At 42.5% G+C, this 24,745-nt stretch overlaps 1 protein-coding gene across 11 annotated transcripts in view; it reads right to left on the bottom strand.

Annotated features, from left to right (window-relative positions):
* Positions 1-1,020: 1,020 nt before the first annotated feature.
* The window catches only part of BRSK2 (BR serine/threonine kinase 2), a 318,125-nt gene continuing 294,400 nt past the window's right edge, over positions 1,021-24,745 (bottom strand). For 3 of the 11 annotated variants that reach the window (XM_027888703.1, XM_027888705.1, XM_027888708.1), the window contains 5 exons: positions 24,488-24,668; positions 23,749-23,838; positions 15,384-15,431; positions 4,327-4,391; positions 1,021-3,626 (listed from right to left, as the gene is read on the bottom strand). In XM_027888703.1, the coding sequence (XP_027744504.1) occupies positions 3,174-3,626; positions 4,327-4,391; positions 15,384-15,431; positions 23,749-23,838; positions 24,488-24,668 (837 nt within the window). In that variant the 3' untranslated portion in view covers positions 1,021-3,173. Of the gene's footprint in view, positions 4,392-15,383; positions 15,432-23,748; positions 23,839-24,487; positions 24,669-24,745 lie in introns of all 11 variants that reach the window. The other 8 variants (XM_027888707.1, XM_027888704.1, XM_027888706.1 and 5 more) reach the window with 8 other exon arrangements.

The following is a 24,745-nucleotide window of genomic DNA, read 5'->3' as shown; positions in this document are numbered from 1 at the left end:
CCTGTGGGGTGGCAGCTGCCCAGAGTCTTCCTGTCAGGGCAGAGGCTTCCCAGCCCCACTCACAGCCCTCACCTTACCTTGCAGGAGCATCTGCACAGCTGGGGCAGCACCACAGAACTTTCCAGAAGGCCTCCTCCTCCCCTCCCTCCCACGTGGGCAGCACCCTCCCCTAACTGCCTCCATGGACAGGAGACTCAGCTTGGCTCAGCCAGAGCAGTTCTGTTGGGGGGACACCAGAGCAGACACGTCCAGAGGTGGTCAGGATGTGGTGAGTGCAGGGCCAGGATGTCTGCAGGGCCAGTGCTGCAGACCTGCCATGAGCCTGGACCAGCCATGTGGGAAGCAACCCCTTCTCCCAGGCATGCACCAGCCAGGTCAGAGCCCAGGAGGTGAACTGCCAGGTGCAGTTACAAATCCAGCATAAAGGAACACCCAAAAGCTGAGCGAGGTGTGACGAGCCAGCAGCCACACGGACTGACGAACCAACCAGCAACAACACCCCAGACCCACACAAGCCAGGGACGTACCTGATCAGCTTTTTCAAATGTATGTGACTGAGAGTGTTTCAGGCAGGGAGGGTGGAGAAATCCTTCCTATTGCTAAATCTGGAAGCAACGTGAGAAGCTCAGGTTAGAGATGAGAATAATCACAAGCAGCAACAGTTTTTGGTACAGTGGTTTCCATCCAGACCAGATCGAGGGGGGTGTCATTGCTCTGAAATTTGGATTAATTTCTCTCAACACGTTACTGTGGAACACCAGGCCTATGGGGTTAAGCTGTCCTTGCTCTTCACCTGTTCATGGTACGTCAGTGCTGTGTGGGTGGAGCACGCTGGGCACAGCACTATGGACCCTGGTGCTGAGAGGAGCCAGTGTTAGTTCCATGGCCAGGAGGATGATACTGCCTTACTTCAGCTGCCATCTTCAGCTCCTTTGGTGTAGAAAGCCTTGACATGGGACTTACCGGGTCTGGCACTGGCGAGAAGCTTGTTTTCATGGACATAAACTGAACACTCAACAGTTTGTATCTTTACTGAATGAATTTATTGGTTTTTGAACTAAAGTTGCTCACAGTTATTTAACAAGGGATACATCAGATCTTTTTGTCCATTTTAAACCATTAAATAATGTCAGTTTGTGTCTGTATATGTGTGTGTGCGCGCGTGTGTGTCTTCAAAGTACAAAATAGGAAGGATAACAAGAGGTATTGCTTTCATTTATTCTTATATCTTGTGTAAGTAATCCCCTTCCTGCTTGTACCACATGAGTTTTGATGATATAGGTATTTTTAAATTATTATTATTATTTTGTATTGAAATCCCAGCCTTTTGTAGAGGTACAATGTAACAGAAGCATCAAAATCTATACACAAGGGAAGAGAAAAGAGGGAAAAGAAGGACGGGGGTGATGGGAGGGGAGCTCGGAGGAGAAGTAGAGAGAGGGCAGAGGCAGGAAAGACAACGAAAGCAAAAGAGACTAATTTACAGCAATGTCATGCAATTAAAACTGCCCCCCTCTCCTGCACCCTTGCCTCCCCCCCTCCCCAGCCATCATCCCCTGGTGTCTGACATGCACACAGCAATACGAGAGAGAAAAGTTTAAGAATAGGGAAAATAAATAAATAAATAAAGGAAAAAAAATTAAAATAAATCCCTCCCATTTGGGGGAATGGGGAAACTGGGCAGAAGTCAAAGGTCTTTGCCCCAGTTGTGTCTTTTAAAATTCTTTTTAATCTTCAAACCTATGTACAAGTAAAACTGGTCCAAGAAGGGGAAAAATGATTAAAAAAAAACAACAACGACAACAACAACAAAAAAGAACTCATCCAACATTATCATCAAAAAAAAAATAATCTTGCGATACAACATACACTCATAGGAACCCAACGAGCAGCAATCGAAGGTCATAAAAGAGCTGAACACTAATGCTAAGCCTACATTCTTAAAATCTCAGTCAAGAAGTACTTCTCACTGTGTTTTGTCTTCCACGCGTAAAACCACGTTTTTTTTGTTTGTTTAACCTTTGAGCTTGGGCCAGAATAAGTTACACTTGGTCACATAAATCCTGAGGAGGAGGAAAAAAGGCAGCAATTCTTCTTTCTCAAAGTCACAAAATGAACACTTACAGGGTTTCTGTGTCTTTTTTCCCCCTCCTCCCCAAAATAAATAAGAATCAATGTTGCCTCTACACAGTTATTAAACAGAAGATATATCTAACAGCTTATTTTTTTAAATATATATATATGTATATATAAATAACCAAGACCTAATAACTGAAACACAAAAAAAAAGGTCCCCATCCACCCAATCCCACCCTCCTCCCCTTCAAAAAAAAAAAACAAAAAACAAAAAACCAACCAAAAACAAAACAAAAACTTTATAAAAATATCTTGCAGTAAATTTTAGAGTTTACAGTAGCTTTGTGATTAAGTCTCCCATTGCCCTGACTCCACCTTGTCTTGCTCTGATGAACTAAGTGCCAGTGATTTTGCACACACACACACACAGGAAAGAAAACCCAATATAAGTCTCTTTTCTTCTTCCTCTTCATCTTTTTTTTTCTTTTTTTTTTCTTTTTTCCTTTTTTTTTAAGAAAAAAATCACCCAAGCCAACAAATGAAACTGGTAACTTAAAGAAATAATAATACTGATATCAATGCAGCACTAGCAACACAACAATTGCCTCTAAATGCAGGGTGTGGTGGAGGATCCAGCTGGTTGAAGAAGGTCCCAGCACGGTGGCACAGTGGCAGGGAGTTGACAGGTGGGGAGGAAGGTGTCGAAGGAGGAGCAGCAGTAGCAGCAGCGGCAACTGTGCCTGGTGACAGGAGAGACAGTCCTTGGCAGAGTCTTGTCCCTCTTCTTTGCTACCAGAAGTTGCCTTTTCCCTAAGTTTTAATGTTTTGTTTGTATGTGTTTATTCATTGAACCCCCTCTCCCTCCTAAGTTTACTCCTTTCCCCTTCCAGCAGGTCAAAAACCAAAATGATACAGTATAAAAAAACCAATTATTTCGTATATATATATGTATGTATGTATGTATATAAATATACACACAAACATACATGTATATATAAAAAAAGGGGGCAAAAGAAAAGGAAAAGGTGGCGGGGAGAAAAAAAAAAAGGTAAGAAAATCCCATGATGAAGCTCCCCAATATTGTCTTGGTTCAACGCTTAGTTTTGAGTTGCTCCTGGCTGGTTTCTGATGAGAACGCGCTCTGGATTCATGGAACACTGCGCTCCCGCTACACCCGTCTCCTTCCCCACACCCTCCCTCTCCGGGCTGCGTTCACCTGCGCGGACAGAAGTTGCCAAGGGTAAAGATTTCACTCCAGCAATTAGCAACCTCCTTTGAGCCCAGACTCTGCAATCCCACAACTGAGCAGATCTCTCTTGTGGAGCACCAAAAAAGAAAAAGAGAGGGGGGAAAAAAAACCAGGCGTGCATTGGGGAGGTGTTTGGGGAGAAGTGGGGGAGAAGCCCACTTCCTGAAGGGAGAGGGGAGGCTGGGAACCTCAAACAGGACTGGTCCTTGGACAGTCTACATCGGTTGCCTTCCGTCAACAAGTGTCCGCAGAGCACAGAAGGTGAAGCCGTGGCTGACATGTTAACTTTTCGGGATAATTCCTGGTAGCAGAGCGGAAACAAGTGGTGTCGTCAGAAACACAGAGAGAGCATGAACAGAACAAGAAACAAAACAAAAGAAAACAAAAAACAAAAAACAAAAAAATAAAAAACCCAAAAAATCAGGAAGGAGAAAAAAAGCAAAACATTCAAAAATAGGGAGGAAAAAAAACAATCGAAAAAAACCACAACCCAAGATCTGGTGAACTGGGTTTGTCATCTGTGCTACCTTTTCTTTTCTTTCTTTTCATTCTTTCATTCGTTTGTTTTTGTGTTTGTTTCTGAGATATATATTATATATCATATATAAATATATATATGTATATATATACAGTCATTCCTTCATACAAAATTTGTCTATAGACAGTTTTGTACTGTTGTGGCAAGGTATATACATCCTTCTAGTTTAGAGGCTAGCTTGCTAAGGAATATTCTTTCATTCTTTCTTGCTTTTTTCTTTTTCTTTTGTTTTGTTTGTTTGTTTATTTTTGTTTGTTTTGTGTTTTTTTTTTTCCTAAGTTACTTAATTTTTTTATGTGTTTATTTAAGGTTGGTCTTGTAGGCCGACTGATGAGACCATCTTTGCCTTGTCTTTGCCAGCAGGGTACTTATTGTCTCCTCTAGACCCATAGTCATTAGAACCGGAATCGCTCCGCTTGCTGTTTGCGCTATGCTTGGTTGGCGTGCCGGGGGGATGGCTCACCTGCCCGTTCTTCTCGTCTGAAAAAAGTTGTTTAATTACGTCAAAGAAGTTACTCAATGGGCTGCCTGGGTACACAAAACAGAGGAGACAAAAAAAGAAAGAAAGAAAGAAAGAAAGAAAGAAGGAAAAAAAAAAAAACGAGAGGGAAAGAGAGAGAAAAAGAGGAGAGAAAGAGAGAGAACAAACAAACAAATGAACAATGGGGTTTTTAACGAGAAGAACATGATGAGGAGATCCAGAGCCACGTGCGTGGGGGTGTGTGGGGAATGAAGACAATGAGCAGGAAGAGGAAGAGTGTTTAGGATGGGATACCTACAGAAATAAAGAGCATACAGCACCTAAGGGAAAGGTCTTAGTTTTTTCCTGAGTGGGGAAGCATTGTCTCACCTAGCAGAAGGACACAATATCATGTGACTGAAATAGTTCAGTCCATTACTTGGAGTCACTTGGCCATTCCACATGGAAATATCCATGAATGTGATGCTGGATACAGACAAATCCCATCCTACTGCTGCTGTTATAAACACGGGGTATTTGCACGTGCCCACCAAGTGATGCTTTGTTTTGCAGCCTTGCTAAGCTATCTGGCTACACCAGCCATTAGGCTTTCCTTGCTTGCATTTTATTTTCTTCTGAGTATCTCCTTGCCAGCCTGCTATCACTAAGCCTGAAGCAACTGAGTGGTTGGAAGGAAACAACATTTGAAAAATGAGCTATGACTGAGATGAGTGTTGCCATCTGCATGTGTGGTCTCTGGTTTGTACTCACAGGCTTCTAAGCACCTTCAGATCTCCCTACAAAGGTACCTGGAAATGAAGATGCTGAATGCATTGTGGAAGCAGGCTGTTATGCATTTAACTATTTCTGGGACCTAGCAGAGTCAAGAACTATTACCTCACTGTCCTGAATTTCTGTTCTCTCTACAACACAGCCTCCATGGCACTCCAGGAGTTAGGAGCCAGAGTGGGGTTTAGGGTTTTGTGCTAGTAAAACAGGCATCTCCTTAAGCCAGCCTCTAGATCAGGTCACAGTATTAACAAGGGTTGGGTACTGGGCAAATGAATACAACCTTTCATGCCATTTGGACCTCCAGGCAAGAGGGTTATATGCTGTTAATCTAGTTTTGTGTCAGAGGATGTGTGGAAGTCCATACCTGAGGAAAGGCTTCAGGGTGCTACCGAGGGAAAAGGGACCAGATGCTACTGGAAAGGTAGCCTTTTCAGGGAATTTCTAGTCCCTTTTAATTTTCTTGAGTTAGGTGATTAATCCTTATCAAACATAGGAATGGTCACACTAAACTCTTCAAACAGGGATACTGAAGGTGTTTTTTATCTGACGTACACCATGGAGGTTCTGTCTGTTCATGATCACTAAAATCCCATGATGGTTTTCTCAGTACTGGGATTGTTGGCTCTAGTGTTCAGTCAAATTCAAATCATTTACATCTCCAGCTCCAGCAAGGAAATAGGATCCTTGTATCTGCCTTCCAAGGTGGTGGCATGCTGTGAAGAGTGGAATCTTTCATCTCCTACAATGGGAACATTCAGTCAGGAGCAAAGGGTTTCTTCATAGCAAAGATTGCCATGTATCCATAGTTGGTGGACAGTGGTGGCTTGGTAATGCTGTATTTCCCTTCTCTCTCATTACAAACATAAGCAACTCATTAACTACAGCAGGTAAGTACTTTCCGTGCATGGTAACTCGCCTGGAGAGCTCACTGAGTGCTTTCTGATTCTCTAATGGAAAATGCTAGACAGACATCAACTGTTCTTAGACAAAGAAAGGGGAAATACACAGTATTTGTGCTCTGCAAAACTGAACTGGTTACTCTTTATTTCCTGCCCCGTGCTAACCAGGTAGTTGCTGCTTTTCTCTGCATGTTAACAGACACTGAGAAAAATCAAATGGCTGGCATATATTCAGTGAAGGATCTTAATCTTATGAATCTAAATCATCCCTTGTCGTCTTCTACTTGCTGCTTTGTGTTCAACTTCCTGCTTGCCCCAGTTCTGTCTGTCATTCAGGTACACCAGTGTCACAAGGAACTGTCTGTGAGTTTCTGAAAGGGCATCATTCACCCAACTGAGTGAAGCCTTAGTGATGGGCACAAACAGCCAGGCACAACCCATATCTCAGTTTCTGGCTAAGAGGAGAAGGGCTATCAAACTCTCAGTCACTTTGGGGTCAGACCTCCATGAGCTCCACCTGCTTCCATCCACGTGCATACAAATGCTGTGGCAAGGGGCTATCTGTTCCACATCTATGACTTCCATTTCAGAGATTTCCCTAAAACTGTTATGGGTTTGTGGGCTCATCCTCTGTGCAGACTCGCTTTTATCTACTCAGACTGATTTCTACTTCTTTTAGGTGGATACCATTTTTCAATGAAAAGAAAAAAAAGAAAGCAAACACTCAGCCTTGAATGCAGGAATGTGGGCAGATCTGGTTCTTAGGTGGCTTTGGACCCCTCATCCTCATAAGCAAATGGAGTCAGCAGAGAGAATGAAAAAGAGCACTGAAAAAAACGCTGGAGAGGAAAAGACTGCTAGGTTGGGAGAAAAGAGTAGGGCAATATCTAGTTATTCATCTGAGCAGTTGGTTCAACATGCTTAGAGGGAAAGACGAGGGCAGAGTAAGCAGGGCTCTGCAGGAACTGGAGAAGTCTTTTGTTTTCATGTAGACAGGAACAGTGACCAAGTACAACTAGCAAGAATGGAGCAATAAAACACTTTAGAAATTATATATCTTGTACTTGCTGAGTCCTGATACAGGATTTTCAGTCGTCCTACTAAAATATGCAGCCCCTGTTTCATCCACCCTTTCTCCTCCCCAGCTTTCAAGTGTCTGGAGATTTATTGCAGCAAAAGTATTTAACAGTCTGCTTTTCTCTGCCTCTATCACTACTGAATTCTTTACAATCAGCATTTTTCAGTTAAAATTTTAATGGGAGGTAAGAAATCCTTAGGGATGTTTAAAGTGAGCTACTGAAAAATAAAATAGGCCATTTCACTAACCCTTTCTTTCCTCTGCCCTTTGTACTTGTAATTAAATAGTAGGTAATAATGCTCTCTGGCAATCAAGAAAGAACTGATCCTACACCAAGCAATACAGACAATCACTGCACTGATGTCTATGTGACAGGTTATTAGCCTGCTCTTGGGCTGGTCTACCCAAGGAGTCCTCACATTTTTCTCTGGAGATACATAAGTAGGGGTCAGCTATGCTGGAAGCATGAAAATGGTGTGGTGTCCTTCCTCTTAGTTCTCAGTTCCCTTTGGGGTTATACATCCAGTAAAACAAGACTTGAAAATGCAGGTGAAAATTGATTAGAATAGCTTTTTTCAGCAATCTTCCACTCCTAACATTCAGTGCAAAATGCGTCATAGGTCCTTACACCTGTAAGCCCATCTAGAGACTCAAAAAGGCTGCCTTTCTTATTTCAGAAAGTGAGATGACATCCCATTTCGTCTGGACAGGGATGAAGGTTTGGCTCACTGACTCTTTGGAACATCCCTGGTGTTTCATGCATCTGTAACTAAGGTCTTCTTTCCCCTTGAGAGCAAAAGTTCATCAACACAGAGCAAAGAAGGCGTGAAGGGTAGCAAGGGTGAGAAACCGTGAGAAGGATCAGAGGCAGGAGGGGAGGTTCAGAGCATTAGGTTTATGTCTATTAGGAGGAGATGGAAATGCGCATTTTTGAGTTAGACCATGGAGCTGCACGCTGCAAGATGGGGAAGGCGGATGGGTTTGAAAACAAGCACTGAAGCTTATGAAAAGGTCAGGTATTGAAGGGAATATATTTAGATAAATATATTTATGGAGAAGTCACTCGTTTGTGGCATCTGTGTGCAGCACTGTAACGGCCAAGTATCATGAAGAAGTCAAAACTGTGAATGCAATTGAATACAATAAGCGCTAAAAGGAAGAAACCGAGCTAGAGAGAGAGACACAAAAATGTAAAAGGAAGCTGGTGTTTTGTATCAACCCTCACAGTCCTAATGATTTCATCTGCTGTTCTTAGCAAGCCTGTTTGCCACTGACCTAGCCCCAGTGGTGTCACTGGCTTGAGAAGCCAAGTAGAATCAGAGCACCCAGGTAGGAGAGGAAAGAGAAAATGAGGTGAGTCATTCCAGGCACCAGAAGTGACACCAGAAAAGGATGCACCTTGCAAAGACCCTGCTTTGGCATTATAAAGATCCTCCGTCCTCCACAGAACGTAACAGGAGATGGTGAACAAGCAGCTTCAGGACAAGCCTGGAGGCTCTTGATTAGAGCCCCAGTTACTGATTAGATCCTGCTGTTTTGTAACATTTTAAGACAGTCAGATAAGGGCTTGGTCCTCATTTCATTGAAGCAAATAGCAACATTCCCACTGACTTAAGGGAAGCAAACCCTGAGGCACTTCCCCCTCCTATGAAACCATCACTCTCAAGTCTATGTATTTTTAATGCACTAATCCTCGTGGTGCTGAACACAAAGCTGCACAAAACAAATATGCCATCTGTGGGATTATCCTCTGCCTTTCCTTTCTGTATAGCCTGAGAAATTTTGGGATTTTGCATATTTAGCCTGGGCTTTGGAAGAAAGTAAATTGGAAAATATAGGTCTCCACTGGAAACGGAGACATCTTTTGTAAACCTGACTTCCCTTATCCTTCCCTTGGTGCTTTCACATCCTTCCTGTCTTCTGCCTGCCTCTCTTACTGAGGTTTTCTTCCTATACTCATTCCTTACTCTTTATCCTTGTCTTTTTCATCCCTAGGTTGCTCTTTGTTTTGATAGCAGCTGTGGTGAATCACATAACAAAAATTCTACTCCTTTCCTTTCACATAAAGCATTAAAACACTCTCTTAATGAGTGATAATCGATTCCCTTTCAAACCCATTTTGCTGCTTTGACAGAATATTAGCCCTCTTTGTTAAGATTAGACACTTCTTTCCTTTTGCTTGGTTTCTGTTGATAGAGTCCCTCCTGCCTTCAAAAACAACTTAAAATATAGAACCCACTCCAAAAGTATAAAAGTGAAAGGGATGACAGAAAGATAAAGTGACCTGTTCCTCTTTGTTTAGTTGTAGTATTGTGTAGGAGTCTTCCTCCAAACTAAAGAGCCCCTAGCCTAGGCACTGTACAGATACAAATCAGAGAGATGCCTCAAAGAGCTCGTGAACTACTGACAGTCCACAGACAACTCCAGTTCCTTAGCAGGATACCTGAATTGCAACTGGGAAAGGTGACTTATTTTCCAGAGTCCTTAGACTCTGCCAGTAAAAATACCAACTGAAAACAGTGTTTTCAGGAACAGACTGCTGGTAGGAACTGCTTGGATTATCACACAGCACTGGCACAGGTGTCCATGCCACCAGCAGGCGGGAACTTTCAGTTGCTACACACCTGGGCAGACCTGAACAACCAACCTTGCACCTCTATAACCCCTCCTTGTTCTTACTCCCCTAAAACATCCCATCTCCTCTGCAGGAGGGTGGTCCAATATTTGTGATGAGCCAGAAGGATCCAGATGGCCATTCTGCCTCTATCTTGCACGTTTTTTCTCTCTCTCTCAGAAATATACAGAGAAACTGAGATCCAGTTCTGCCTCCCCTTTTACAGACAACATTGCTCAGACAGGTAGCTCTTGGGTGATGAGTTAGAGAATGGTGAACACAGGCAGGAAAGCCCCAAAGAGATGAGGCCTATTTCCTTGCTGCTACCTTCTGCAGAGCTAAGGCCTGTGTAATGAATCAGAAACCAAATGTGTCTGTTACTGGTAAACAGTTTTGGCCAATCCAGCACCACCACATAACATTCAAAAAAGGAGACATGATGATGGAGAGGAAGGAATCATACATTCATTTGGACAGCTGGTGGCACTGAAAGAGCAGACAAAGATAGTAGTGGGATGAAGAGATGCCAGATTCTGCTGTGGAAGCATGCTGTTCTGGAAAACTGGATGGTAAAGGACTAAGCCCAAGAATTCTTTGTCTGTCCTTTTACAAAGATCTGCCTGCACAAGTGTGTGCTGAGAGGGGAAGCTGATGACCCACACTCGTAAAGCCACAGCAAATGATAGCATTGCTGCTACCCATTCTCTTGGAGACTTCTGCTGCTCCATTCCAGTCCTTTTTGTCTATAAAAATGTCAAAAATGTATTGGCACTTCATAATATGATTTTGGTCTTTTCCACCAGATGGATATTCATGTATTATCTTATGGGTTTTAAAGTTCTCTGACCTGTTCCTGAGGGAGAGACGACTTGTGCATGTTGGTGAAATGTTGCTTCCTCATTTCCACCGAATCAATCAATGATTTAATTTTCTAAGAAGGCCATCTTAAAACTTAGCTTAGTACAGCAGCTTAGTACACCAAGCATTTCCATGCAGTATCCTGAAACACTGGCTATTATAAATAAAGTACTGTGATCTTAATTAGGAGTGAGATATCTGTGTTTGCTGTATTAGGTATTTCTACAGAGAAAGAGGAAAAGATCTTGAATTGGATTGTAAAAATCTCACCATAGCTGTCAAAACAGGAACTGACATGAACCAAATAGTTCACTAAGTCTGGATTCATTTCTAGTGCCAAGTTGCCTTTTTTTGTGGCTACCTTCTTCTGCAGTGCAAAACCATGAGGCATGAATTGGAAAAGAAATGTCTCCTGAACACAACACTAGACTGAAGGTATTACAATTACAGTATGTGGGGAGTCAGCCATTCATCTAGAGAGCAAAGGATACTGGCAGAGAGAGCAGGGGTAGCTGGGAAATCTGGCTTGAACTCTTCAGAACATGTGACTTACTGGAAACTACCCATTATGAATGAATATGTGATCTTTCAGGTGGGTCTTCCTTTTGTCTCTTCACAGAGTGACAGTGGTGAGAAGCGCCTTTCAGCTGGGAGGGCAGCGTATGTTTTTTTTCCTGCAGATTTCAGCACTGGTATTTCTGCCATCAGCTACAGCTTTTTGAATGCAAATAACCAACCTCGTCTTCCATCAAATAGCTACTTTGTGAGAAGCAGGATTACTCTAATTAATGCCAATATGGGTCAGGATCACTTCCAAGAGCACCAAGCCCAGATATTTGCTGCTGCTGCTAACACCAGCAGTCTCTAAATCAGCACTCACAAAGCTACAGGCTGCAATTGCAACCCAAATGTGAGGCAACCAGCTTAAAACTACAAAATGTTTCCTAACTTCTCAAGCAGCTTGGGATGGTACTGACATGGGCTCACATCTGTATGAATCAAACTGTGACTGCAAGAAGCTACGAAGAGAAGCCTTTACTGCAGTGCAGTTGTTCTGTGTGCACTGAGGATGATTGGCCATGGGCAACAAGATCAGATGGCTCTAAAAAGGAAGTTATGTCAAGTCCTAATCACTGGAAGCAAGAGATCTGACTGAAATACACTGGAGAGACACGAAAGGCAAGTGGATTTGCTGTGCTTCTGCTTTGATCAGATCATTTTGGTGATAGCCACTGGTACACACAAGGATCCAAAAAGCTTTTTGTTTAACTCTGGTGCAAGGAATTGTAAGCAGCAATACAAGATAAATATTTAAAAATAAACACAAGGTCTTCTTCCCAGCCTGCACAGGGTTATGGTCTAAGATTTTGCAGGAACATATGATTGTGCAGTGCCCAACATAGCAGCATGATACGACTGGAGCTGCACTAGTTATATGTACTAACCTTCTCCTCCTCTTATCATCACCCACTTTCCACGGACGTGCCACTGATGTAACTCAAGACTTTCCTGAGAGTCATGAGAGATGGAAAACAACAAGAAAAGACTGCCTACTTGGAAATGAAATTCATCCTCAGACAGGTGCAGGGAAGACTGGGAAGTTTACAGGCTCCCTGGGGTGTGTCAGAAGGTAAAGTGGAGGATAAGGAAGGCTTTTCAGAGCTTTCTGCCAGCACCCAGCACCTTGGCAAAACATACTCACTAAGGATTCCAAAAAACTAAAAATGGCTAGGAAGGGGAGCTACCAAAGACCATACACCAGCTTTACTATGAATTCAACCACCCCCCAAAAATTCTCAGCTCACTATTTAAACAACGTCATTAAAGTTTATGAAGACAGACTCTTTTCTGAACAAGGACTACTGAAATTGGCACTGTGGGCTTCTGTGTGATGTGTGTCAATGGCTCCAGATCCAACTTGTTCAATCTACAATGAAAGACACTTGCTTTCTAATTCCCAGCTTTGTGGTTGAAGCTGGAGAGCTTTCCAGTTTATGTTGATCTTGATTTTTAATTTTAATGTAAAGGCTCTTCAGAACCTTATTAGAACCATAATCGTACAAGCTATTCTTCAGCAAGATAGACATAAATACCAGATTAGATGGTAGTAAACAGTTCTCTAAATCCTGCTTCAAAAGAAACAGAATCTAGTTTCTTTAAAGCTCTGCTGATTTTATAAGGCTTAATGGCAGCACAAAAAGTGGTAAAGCCTATTTGTCACTAAACTGATTTGGCTCTGAATACACACAAGGAATAGATCAGCTAAGGTGTCACTCCTGTAGGCATTTAGGTTACAGCTGCATTTTATATGTAAAGATTTAAATTTTTACAAGGTAAATTTAATCTTACAAACAAACTTCACGGACAACAGTTTAGTCTTTCTGACAACAGCAATGCCCATTCCCCTGCTGAGATAGGTGGAAACATAAAATATTCCACCCCAACGTGCATCTCAACTTTAATACGAGCCAAATTATTTTCTTCTATTGTGAAATAGAAGAACTGCTGGCAGCAGTTTTCTAGTTTGCACAGGTAGGGTTGGTACAGCAGCTGTTACGCTGTTTGGATGTTGGCAGCTCCTATGACACACCTTGTCTGTTCCAACATTAACTTGTTTTTCAATGCCAATGGCTGTAAGCAAATCACTTCTGAGACTGATGATCACTGCTAGCAGAAGACGAGATAACATTTAAAGGACTAGACAAATTTGTCTTGCTGTTAATTACAACATTCAGTGGTTTAGAGTGGGTGAAAAGATATTCCTCATTCCCACCAGAGCTTTCACATGGCTGAGCCTCTGATTGGCTCTTCTTGCTCCAGTGTTAAGTCTTTTTGCTAAAATGACATTCTGTGCTCACTCTCAGAATACAGAACAATGTGGAGGCCAAAACCCCCACAGAATACAGTTTTATAGTTTTTCATGCACTATTTGCTATTACTGGATGAACATTTTGTCAGCTTCAAGGGGGGTTTCTGATCCTCAGAATCACAGAGGACAACTTGCCAAAAATAGGCTAAGTGCTTGCATCATTCCCTTTCACTCCCCTGTCTAAATCATGGGTTCCTGCACACGGAACAGCTCTTCACTCATATGAGAGGGTGGAATTCAGCATTGTGCAGTCACTACTGCTTATGTTGTTGGTGACTACACCAACAGGAATGTGATTTAAAGGAAGCAGCTCCATTAAACCCCTACAAGCCATCCTTTCTCTTCTCCCTCCCTCTCTCTGTGATCTGTCTATGCCGTAGCTGCCACAAAACAGTCTCCCTGATGGCCTTCACCTCGTCCTCTTTGTCCCCTGCTGGATTGCTGCTGACATTATGACAGCTGGAGGGCCTGCATGAACTGTGAGTGAGCAGTGATGCTCTCTGCCTAAAGGATGCAGAGTACTGGCTGGTGATTTCTATAGCTCAATTAACTTGCAAGCAATCAGCAGAACCGGCATTTTAGTATTTTTGTATGATGTGAATGCCAGATCCAGGCAAGAAACAAAGCGCTGAGGAAGAAGAGGGAATGACTGCCTGATGCCTTCAAGAAGCTGAAGGTTTCCCTACAACTTAAATGAGTCACGAGGAGATCAGAAAAGTCAAGTAAGAAATCAAACAAGCTCCTTTCAGAGCAAAGGAAAAACTTCCACCAGCAAGGCTGCAACTTAAGGAAAAGAGACCATCTGAAATACAGGAAACAGTCCAAATTCTGCCTCAGTAACACATGCATAAACCTAATACCATCTCCACCATGACAACTTCCCTTTGTGGTTACAGAACTCCACAACAACTCCAGAACTACCTTCTTCAGTTTACGAAGAGGTGGTGTGGCAGTTGCAGTAGTAGCTCAGTGACCACTTCCTCAACATTTTGTCTTCCCTTTCACAGAGATATCTGAATTCAACCTTGGTACCAGAATGGAAATCTAAAGAGAACAGAGTTCTCTCGTACAGAATCTGCACAAGATATAAGACAAAAACTTCTCTCATAGCATGTGGGTATTTCCCCTATTGTATTTGGAGGAGTGAGTAGGGGCATAGGTAATGAAAGAAAGAACCCAGTACACGTGTATTCACGGGGGAAGGAAACCTAGGGGCAAATTAACCAAAATTCACATAACCTCAAGCAAGTTGAGCTGCAAGTTTTTCAGGAAACTTTTTATCTTATACCTAGCAAAATTCCAAATCTTCAGTAGGGTCACTACTCTTCCAGCGAGAGACATAACATTATTGCCCGAGATCAGAGTGGAACTATGACAATTTACACTAGCTAAGTGTCTGCCAGATAATATGCAGTGTGTCTTATGGAGGATTTAAAAGGGTCACGCCCCAAGGATATCTGGGGAAGAAGGGGTTGGATGCAAAATAGATTAAATAATGTCGCGTTCCTGTCTCAATAAATAGCAGGAAACCAAGGGAGACAGCAGGTAGCAGGGCAGCATTCAGCTTCACTGCAAAAAAGGGACTCAAGAACCATGAATCTACAGCAGCAAGTAAAGAAAAGAGGAAAAAAAATCAGGAAAGAAAAGAAAATCACTGGCCTGGGTTACAGTGAGGGAGGGAATCTCATGTTTGTGCTATGAAGGGGAAAGCTGTGGTGGAGCCTGTGCATCTGTGCATGGATGGGGAGGAACAGAAAAAGGGGTATATGCTTGTGTCCTCCAGGTGAATGAAAGACATAGTGGGCTGTTACAGTGTAGGCAGTCTTGAAAAGAGCGAGGGAGAGCAGGGATAGGGAAGGGGAAGAGGTGGAAGGGACAGGACGGCGCATTATTACGTTGCTCAGCAGGGGCTGGGGAAGGTGAAAAGGCAGAAGGGAAGGAAGTTCTTACCACATTTGGAAAGTCTGCCAGTCATCAACTCCATACAGTTAGTGGTGTCTGGATCATAGAACGGAAAGAGGAGGGAGGGAGGAAAAACATAAAAAAAGGTTTCCACACCTCTGTGCATAAAGTAGTAACTTAGCACATTATTATCTGAAGCAGGAAACACATACACATCTTGGTCTTTTCACAACCCAGGCCAAATTCTGCCACCCACTATATGCCAGTGTAAATCTGGCCCTGTGACTGAGAGTGGATGCTGCTTAAATACTGCTGCCTCCACTTACCCCTCTATCATAGCTACAGGTATCTATGAAATGTGGGAAATATTCTGCCACCACATTAACAAACTAGAAGCCTTGAATACAGTGCTTCACCTGGCTGGCTTTGCAAGTTAGCCTGCAACAGCCAGGAAATGTTCAATCAGCTGATATATCTACATAAAAAAAAACTGGAGAGAGGGAAGAAATACAGCACTATGCTATTGTACATGGAGTGAGGTTACTTGTACAGCTCAAAAACATCTTTTAGACCCCAAAGGATAACGTCAAAGTTCCAACCTAACTCTGTGTCTCTTATTCAAGTCTCTTATTCCTCTTGTTTTCAAAGGCAGTAGAAATACTTCTGGAAAGGGTGGCAGAGTCTGGCTCGAAGACACTACTGTCCACTTTGTGTATAGCTGCCATTACCACAGCCTCTGGGTGCTTCCTACTGGGGTGTGATAATCAGAAGGAGCTCTACATGTCAGCTTTAAAACTGAAAGGACCAGCCCAGCTGGACACTCCCACGTGGAACCTGTTGGCAAGCCAGATCTGCTGCTGTCAGCCAGGACTCCCTTGCATTTGGTATCTAAATCATCGTGTTCATGGGCAATTCACTGCTGAGCAAGTGGCTACCAGTTATAGCACTAAGCTTAGTCTCAGATCTCCTCTTGCCTGGGCTCCCGATGAACACTTGGGTATTCAAGAAATACCCTTCTCAGAAACATGCACATATATGCTGAAAATCCATAACTGCCAGGAAGCTCTAACAACTCCCTGTTTGCTATAAAGTCTGTGGTACAGAGGGAAAGATAATTTCTCAGCATTCCTCCCCTTAAATATTGAGAAAAGTCATTTCCTAAGAGGGGGAAGGGGTGCTGGATATGCTTGGGTAAGATGAACTCATGCTAGAAGAGCATCTTTTCTGATGCAACCAGGCCTGTACTCCATGGATCATTTAGAAAATCATGGAGCAGAGAGGGCAGGTGCTTGGTCCAGTGACACTGGTCAAAGCATCTAAGCAGCAGGTATATGCTCTCCATCCCCAAGGCTAAAGGTGGGCTGGCAGAGGTCAGTGGGAGATGATACCCATGGAAGTTCTCTCAGGAAGGCACAAGATTGAGAGAAAGAGAAAGAGGGAAAAGGGTGGAGGTGAAGGAGAAGAGAGCATTCAAGAACTGGAACAATATATCAGAGGTGTCGGAGAGGCTAGGAGTTTACCTGCCTTTGAAATTCTTTGGCTAATCTGGCAGAATGAAGACAAACTAATCTCCCAAATTACGTTTCTCCCCGAAGAAATAGATTTGAGAAGTGCCTACAGTTGCTGATTGGGTCAGTGACCGAAGTCACGCTCATGGGTTTGGATAACTTTTTTTTACTTTAATAACTTGAAGAAGTTTGTTGTCTCTGGTCTTTCAGTGGTTCCTGTCCAGCCCCCTCAGAGTCAACTACACTTTGCTGTAACGTAGTGTGATGCAGATCTATAGTGGCAGAGCACAGAGAATTCACCCAATCATTAGCAGAACTTAGCTTTGAAAGAACACGTAAGAGCAAAGAAAGTCTCAAATATGGCCAAAAGACTGTTTCTGACTCCACCCTCCATCACCTGTAATTTTCCCCTCAAATGTATCCACACTAACCAGTAACTAGCAGTCTGGAAATAAAAAAAAAGTCACAGAAGGTAAACATTGTGTCTGGTTACTAAGAGTCACCTGAAACTGGTATTTCTCTTTTGTTCTTAATTTTAACAAATTAAAAAATAATTATGCCTTCTTAAGTTAATACTGCCTTTTTTTCCTCAGTCATTTGTAGTCGGCATAGCTGACTTTAGTATTTAAAGCTAACTGTGTAACAGGTCTACACACATTCACTGTGTGATCAGAATACAAGCTGACAGATCTACACAGGAAAAAAGGATTCCAACATGCTTTCTGGCAGCATAACATCTTGGGCTCTGTACCCCATTTTATTCCTAAAAAGGTAAATTTGCGTGGTATGGTATTAGTTTTGATGGATAGGGAATTTTTTTTTAAAATATGAGACCATGGAAAAAACAAAGGAACACTAATGAAACCTCTAACTTGTCTTTCTTAAAACTTTAATGTAAAAATATAATTTGCATTCTCTGTATTGCCATGGCTAGTCCCAGGAACTGCATAGGAAATAATTTTTATTTGTAATGTCTTTCCAAGACGTGATCAAATTGTTTTTTCCCCAATTCCTAAGGCATAGTCAGCATGAGCACACCAGGACCAGCAGCTCATATTGCATTACTTAAAAGACTAACAGTGTTAATATGCCTTCAGCTTCTCTTTTAAAATAATTACTTTAATACTTCTTTCATTTCCATCACATTGTAACATCTGCTTTAGTAAATACTCTATATGAGAAAGTATTCCATCATTTTAAAGTAGAATTTTCATTCTAATTAGAAAGTCTTAGATTCTTGGCAGTCATTTCTGCTCACAGATACTAATCCACAGTCCAGTGACTGGGGAATCCAGGTGTCATGTGAAAGGAATAAAGCCAGGGTTCAAGGGCTTTTAACTGTCTGAGAAGCATTGATGGGTCATGTAACTGCATTTTTAATGTGTCCTGTTTAATTTTTTAATTAAAACATAGTAGCAGTGTCAGATCTCAATCCTGATGATGATAAGGCAATTCCTTATTTCATAGAAATTGCTGGCAGTCCCTCACACTTTGGATTTGACCAAGAATCTTTTATAAATGGCATCCAGTTCAGTTCATTAACAGATGGCAAATATTTTGTTTAAAATAAGGCCTTCCTTCAAAAGGCCAAACAAGTTCCGAATTCATTAAAAATTGCTAGTGTTCTGTTGAATTTTCTGTCACAATTTTCTTTATTCTTTAATGTCTCCATTTCTATCCTACTCAAATTTCATAATGAAGCTGCTTAGTCTGTGATGCTTCTGATGTCTCTGAGTCTGAGACTTGTCCTAGCCCAGGAAATCTCACCCAAACAGCTGCTCCTCTGAGATCTCCAAATCCAGGGCTAGATCCCAGAAATCACTGAACAGCTCCTGCCAGATGCTCATAGTCCCCAATAAACAGGGAGGGAGATGATGTCAAGGGAGCCACCAGTTCCTCTGGTCCGAGGCAGTTATCATTCAGATTTAAATTCCCCAGTGTTAGTGTGCTTATTTGAAATTCCCTGTTCTCCTATCAAAACCTTGGAGAGCCTGGACTTTTTTCTACATGCTTGATTTCAGAACTACCTGTAAGTATTTCAGATAATTTTAACGAAGGCTGTTCAGTAATAATACTAAGGCTGTTCAGCCAAAAACCAGGGCTCTGCCAATCCAACCAGGCATTAGAGGGCACCTTTTGTAGGTGGGAACCACGATAGCAAGATGATGTAATTAGTCCAGACACTACAAGAGTGGTAAGACAAAAAGGGTCACACAAGATTGCAGGAAACAAGAGAAACCTGGGACCTGGAAGAGCCCCAGAAAAACTGAATTGTGATCCAGTTTCAAATTGGCATTTGCAGAGTCCTTGTTTTGAGTTTGCAGCTGAAAATTTACCTTGCAAAGCTCCTTATTTGCTCCTTATTCCCTTTTAAGTCTTGATGATAAAATCCTTTGCACATTTGGAAACTGAGTTTGTTATTAATTTTTTTACAGCACTTTAGCCTACAGCTCTTGTGAGCCATAAAATATCAAGAAATCACAAATCAGTGTTCTATCAAGAATTTGCACTGCTCTATTTTGAAGCTAGATATGGTCTCTAAGCACTTGTTTATGCTGATTAAAGGCACTTCCAGCAGTAACACTGAGACGCTCTGAACTTTGAGATGTCAATGGTTAAAATTTGATATGAAGACAAAAATATAACAAGAGAAAACCTTTCCCAAAGAAGTTATAAAGGTTATTTCAGTATTGCTGTTTGCCCAGAACATGGGAAAATGGGAACAAATAAGAATATGTAGCACCCCACACTTAAAATCAAAGCTCAAAGAAACAAGAAAATATCAGGGAAATAAAAACTGATACCCTGTGAATGATCACAGATGGCTTTTGCATGTCCCTATTCACCAGCTGTTACTATTACTCTTTTGTGCAAAGGCTTCAGAAAAAACAGATTATGATTTAATGGAAAGAGTGTTGGGCTGAAACAAAGGCACAAATCTGAGATATCTTCCTCCATGGAGAGAGATCTTTTTATCCCAGCAAGGGGCAGTTTGATCAGGGATTACCTAAGTAGAGATTCTGAGTATAAGGCTCCTGGATGGAGCTACACATGGATGAGAGATGAGGCTGACTGCTCCCATAGACAGACTCATTCGTGATGCAAAAGGGACTGTCCTTTCGTGGTCTTGCTGGGCTTAGTGGCTTTTGATACCAGTAACAAGTACACAAGGGCAACTATTCCGGTTCAGACCAAAGACCAAAACCATCCAGTGCTCCGTCTCCATCAGCAGCCACAAAGACACACAGGAGTGTAAGAGGAGGCAAAGCAGACACTTCCTAACGCTGCCTGACTTGACTACCAGGTCAGAGATTTTCTGAGCCTGCTGTGGTTTCTCTGTTGAGCAATCCTATAAAGGTTTTTTCAAGCCAGAGAGTTCTCCAGCCTCCCTGTGAGTAAGAAGTACTCAGGGGAAGATGAGCATCTGCAAGCTCCTCACATGCAGAACCTGCTTGAGAGAAGAGTTCCACAGGTCTCAGATTATGTGAAGAGATGCTTTCCAATATTTTTTTTGGTACTTGGCTTCCACTACTTTCATATGATGGTCTCTAGTTCTTTCATTGGGAAGAAAAAATTAACAACTGATCCCTAGTTACTTGTAACTCATACTAGTCATGAGTTGTAGACCTGGTACTGTCTCAGCAATCATAGTACAGAGGTCCTGAAAGCTTAGGTTAGAAAGTTGATATGTTGCATTAAATTCGGCCAACTAAGCGGTGGCTTTTAGAAGTACTACATAAACTTTTGGAATGGATTTCATTTATTTACACATTTATTCAGGTAAGGGAGGGAATCTTATTTTCCTGCTTCAGAGAATGCCAGAAGAAATATGCACAGCCAGTCTTAGAAAGGAAAAATGGAAGTGAATGAAGGGATATATGGAGGAAGGGAGATTATCAGGTGCTCAAGCATGACACAGAAACACATCTGCCTAGATCAGGTACATAACAGGCTCACATACACACACACACACAGATGCATGGGCAACATGACATCTACAAACACTGTTGTGAGCCGGAGGAAATGAAAAAGAGGGAATTGCATTCTGAAACCCAGGCAAGCCGGCTCAGTGGGCTGGCATACTGCATAGCAGATCAAAGAGGGGCAGGAGAGAGAATGACTGTCAGTGCCATAGGCTTACTAGGCCTTGCTGTTCTGCTTTATACTGAGTTCACTGAATCTTCCACTTTTGCAGGTCTCACTTTACAGGCATGCACCTTTCACAGCTGGTTCTCATCATCCCACCTGTAATGGCATCTGAACTAATAGGTAGGAGAAACAACCACTAAGAGGAGATGTCTGTGCACAATGAGCTGGGAAAATATCCAGTGCTGGACAGTATTGCTGGTCAGAGACAGCAAGACGCTCAGAGCCACAGAGGAGGAGAGTCCAAGTGAACTGTGAGCTCCTCCTGTTGCAGCGGTGGACTGCCTACAGAGTATCCTCAAACTGTGAACCTCAACAGGAGCCCAACCACCCCAATTTCTGTGAACTGTTCAGAGCTTGGCATATGGGAGGGTAAGAGAAACAGAGAAGACTTTCCATTGTTTCTAGTGAGAAAAGCTGATTAATTCCATGACAATTTCTAGGAAATTCTTGCACACATCTTTCCAGCTATAGACACCCAGCTAAGCAAGGTGCTGAATGTGAACTCTGCTGTCCTTTATCCCTTTACTTCTCCTTACTCCTACTGACTGGGGATGTGAACCACGGGGCCTCTTTACTTTGATGCATGGGTTGTCTCTTTTTGGTAACAATCCTTTTATTTCCCCTCCCTTCCTTTTCTCTTTTCCTTGTACTCTGCTCCAATCTAAAATTTTCAGGTTGACTTCTCTCATTTTCAAGAGACTTGCATATTCCTGACCAGGTCAGGGGATACGGTACGGAACGGTTTGGCACCCTGTCTCGTGAGCTGTTTTGCCTGGTTAACTCCCCAGCCAAGGGAATTCTCATTTTTAAATTAAAAAAAAAAACAAACCAAAACACACTTAAATTTTGGGTTTGCTCCATGTGGAGTTACCTATTGCACTCTGGCATTAGACATCAGGCTAGGTTTTACCTGCTAGAACAACATATTCTCATGTTGCTTTCAGCAGTAGAAATCATGATTTTTCCATTCCAGAACCAGAGCAAAACTGTAAGTCAGATACATTTCTCACAGCACAGTTTGTCCATAACATCTCCCTGAACTTTAGTCAGTTGAATGGGTTTTATTCCCGCTATAATATGACTTTCTCAGGGAGATATCCTGCTTCACATGCCAAGTGTGCAAGAGGGTTCAAGTCTTTCTAGAGAGCCTCAGTAGCTAGGACATATTAGGGTGAAGAAGTTAAGGGAGATCATCAAGTTATTTACTTTTTAAACAATTTTTTCCTCACAGGAAAGTAAGGGTACACTTCCTTCCCTAAGGAATAAGGAATGCTTGAATACTGTTCACACATCAGGAGTAACATGAAATACACTTACAAGATGCTTTTCTATCTAATTCTCCTCACCCTCACTTAACCCTACCATTTCCCAAGAGGAGGGGCTGGCAGAAAATTCTAGCTGCTTCCCTAAGTTTGATTTAATTTCTAAAGTTCAGACAGCAAAAACCTCAATCAACTGTAGTTGTAGTGTCCTCATCTTCCCTGTTTCTGAACGGAATAACCCATGTGCTGGGCATCATTGCAATCCAGCATGCAGAAGGTCAGGCAGTGCTGGAGGCCAAAAGCAAAGTGGACACTAAACTGAGCATACTTTTCTGTCAGGTACTAAGCACACACACTTCTAGATGGAGTTATTTTATCTTCAGCTGCCAAAGCCACACTGTTAGACCAGAAGGATGTAACCCATATGTGCAATGAGCCAAGGACATCTGGGATTTAATTGCAGGATGCAATGCCAACCTAACTCCCACACTTTTGCCTTGGCTTGTTCACACAAAGGTCAAGCACAGAATTTGGCTCTAAAGTATAATATTTATTTACTTCCTTTTCATCTCCCACTCCTCCTCACTCTTTCTCTTCTTCCTGCAGCTTCTGCTCTCTACCTTGCTCCTATTTATTCTCTGTATCTGCACATTCTTTCTGCTTCTCCCTATTTTTCCTTCCTTGAAGCACTCCCAATAGCTCATCTGCCTTAAGTTTTCAACTTTCACCTTCTTCTTTGTTCTGTCCTTTTAAAGGACAGAAGAATTAACACTGGTATTTTTTGTGCAAGCACTAGTGTTCAGAGGGAACACTTGCTACATAACGGTGGGATGAAGCCAGTTCTTGTATTATCAATTCAAGCTGCCTGCACATTCAGATTGATGTCACTGCACAGGGTAACACACGTAAGGATTTCTCTACCACCATGAGGAACTGAAATTTACTTTTCAAATTGGTAAAATATAGCTTTTGCAGAACCTTAGCATATAATTTGTGTTACCACAGTATTGGGCCAAGAATTTGATCACACTAATGGAAACTATTAACCACCTTCTGACCATCTCTTAATGGCTAAGTTAAAAGTAGCTCTCAGCATTGTTCTGAGACCCTCTGAAGTTGGAGGTTTCTAAAGCATGCCTGAAGGATTTGAAAATCGGGTATCTTCTAGAGCATGTCCCTATTCTGGGATATTTTGGAGCTGGAGAAAATCTGGAAGGTCTGTTGATGATGCAGCTTTTGATGGAGAAGTGGGCAAATGGCTCTTTGGGCGGGCAGAGGGCAGAAGCTGTTCAACTGGGGAATGCACTGGGAGTATTGGAGTGGGAATGAGAAAGGGAGGAGTAGGGTGGGTGCAGGGAGTTACTGCTCTGTCCGAATGGAGCCCGTTTATTGCTGTGATCAGAGGGATGGTCTCCCTCAGCCTCCTGGTACCGAGAGGCATTTCACCTTCCTGTCCCTGCTGAAGCAAGGTGCTCAACAGTAGAAACTACTTACCTGATAACTGCTGCACTGAAGGCTGGTCATGTGTGCTTAACAACTGTGCCTGAATGGTTTCTACTACCCTCTTAAAGCGACGGCTTGGACCTGTGAGGAGAGAAGAGGCACAAATGGCTGTGAGAAGAATGGGAGCAAAGTCAGTATACAACCCAAGCTGGAGGGGAAATATCACAAGTATCTCCCCTTCAGTCTTGTCCCCAAGAGTGTACTGACAGTGCCTCTGTCCTTCAGCCAAAGGGACTGTGGTGTGCTGGACTCAGCAGGAGGAAGAATGGCTTCTGGGCTCCTTTTGTGAAGACATAAAAGGTGTGTGTGGGGGGGTTGTTTGTTTTAAACCCTGGGGGGAACGTGTGGCCACCCAGAAGAAAAGGGTGAGTGAATATTTCTGTCAGAAGGAAGAAACTAGTGGCCTCACAATGCCCAGCTGAGACTCAGACTTTTGAGTGAAACACAGAGACAGTATCATGACATATTCAAGATCTGATGCACAGAGCAGCCATTTTAGCACTAATCGTGGCAGTGGTAACTTCACCTCTTTGGGAATCTCTTTCCCTCCCTGCCACTTCCATCGCTACCAACACTATTTTTGTTCCAAATGTCCTCCTTTCCCCGTCTGAATTTTCCCCCTGAGGCTAAGACAATTATATTCTTTCCTCTGACAGAGCAATTTGCAGGCCTCTATTATCAGCAAGGACAAAGCCAGCTTACACCCATTTTAGAGCTTTGCCACGGTTACCTGATAAGAGTGTGAAAGTGACAGAATAGATCCCGTTCTCTTTTTGTGCCTCTCCCCCTTCTGTGTATGTTATGTCCACCTGGAACTTCACTGGCTTCTGGAAGACAGCAGGACCTCCCGTGGACTTATATTCTGCACGGAAACTTGTCTGTGAGATGACACTGTGACTGAGACTTGGAATCTGAAACAAGTTGGTAGAAGAAGATAGTAAAACTAGTGCATAAAGTGAAAAAATTGCAAAATTCTTTTTATAACAAC

Source organism: Empidonax traillii, unplaced genomic scaffold (assembly GCF_003031625.1).
Source record: "Empidonax traillii isolate 1590-97213 ecotype Southwest subspecies unplaced genomic scaffold, ASM303162v1 scaffold245:size1430315, whole genome shotgun sequence".
Lineage (NCBI taxonomy): Eukaryota > Metazoa > Chordata > Aves > Passeriformes > Tyrannidae > Empidonax > Empidonax traillii.
Note: the sequence above shows the minus strand (reverse complement) of the source record. Positions and strands in the feature narration are given on the sequence as shown.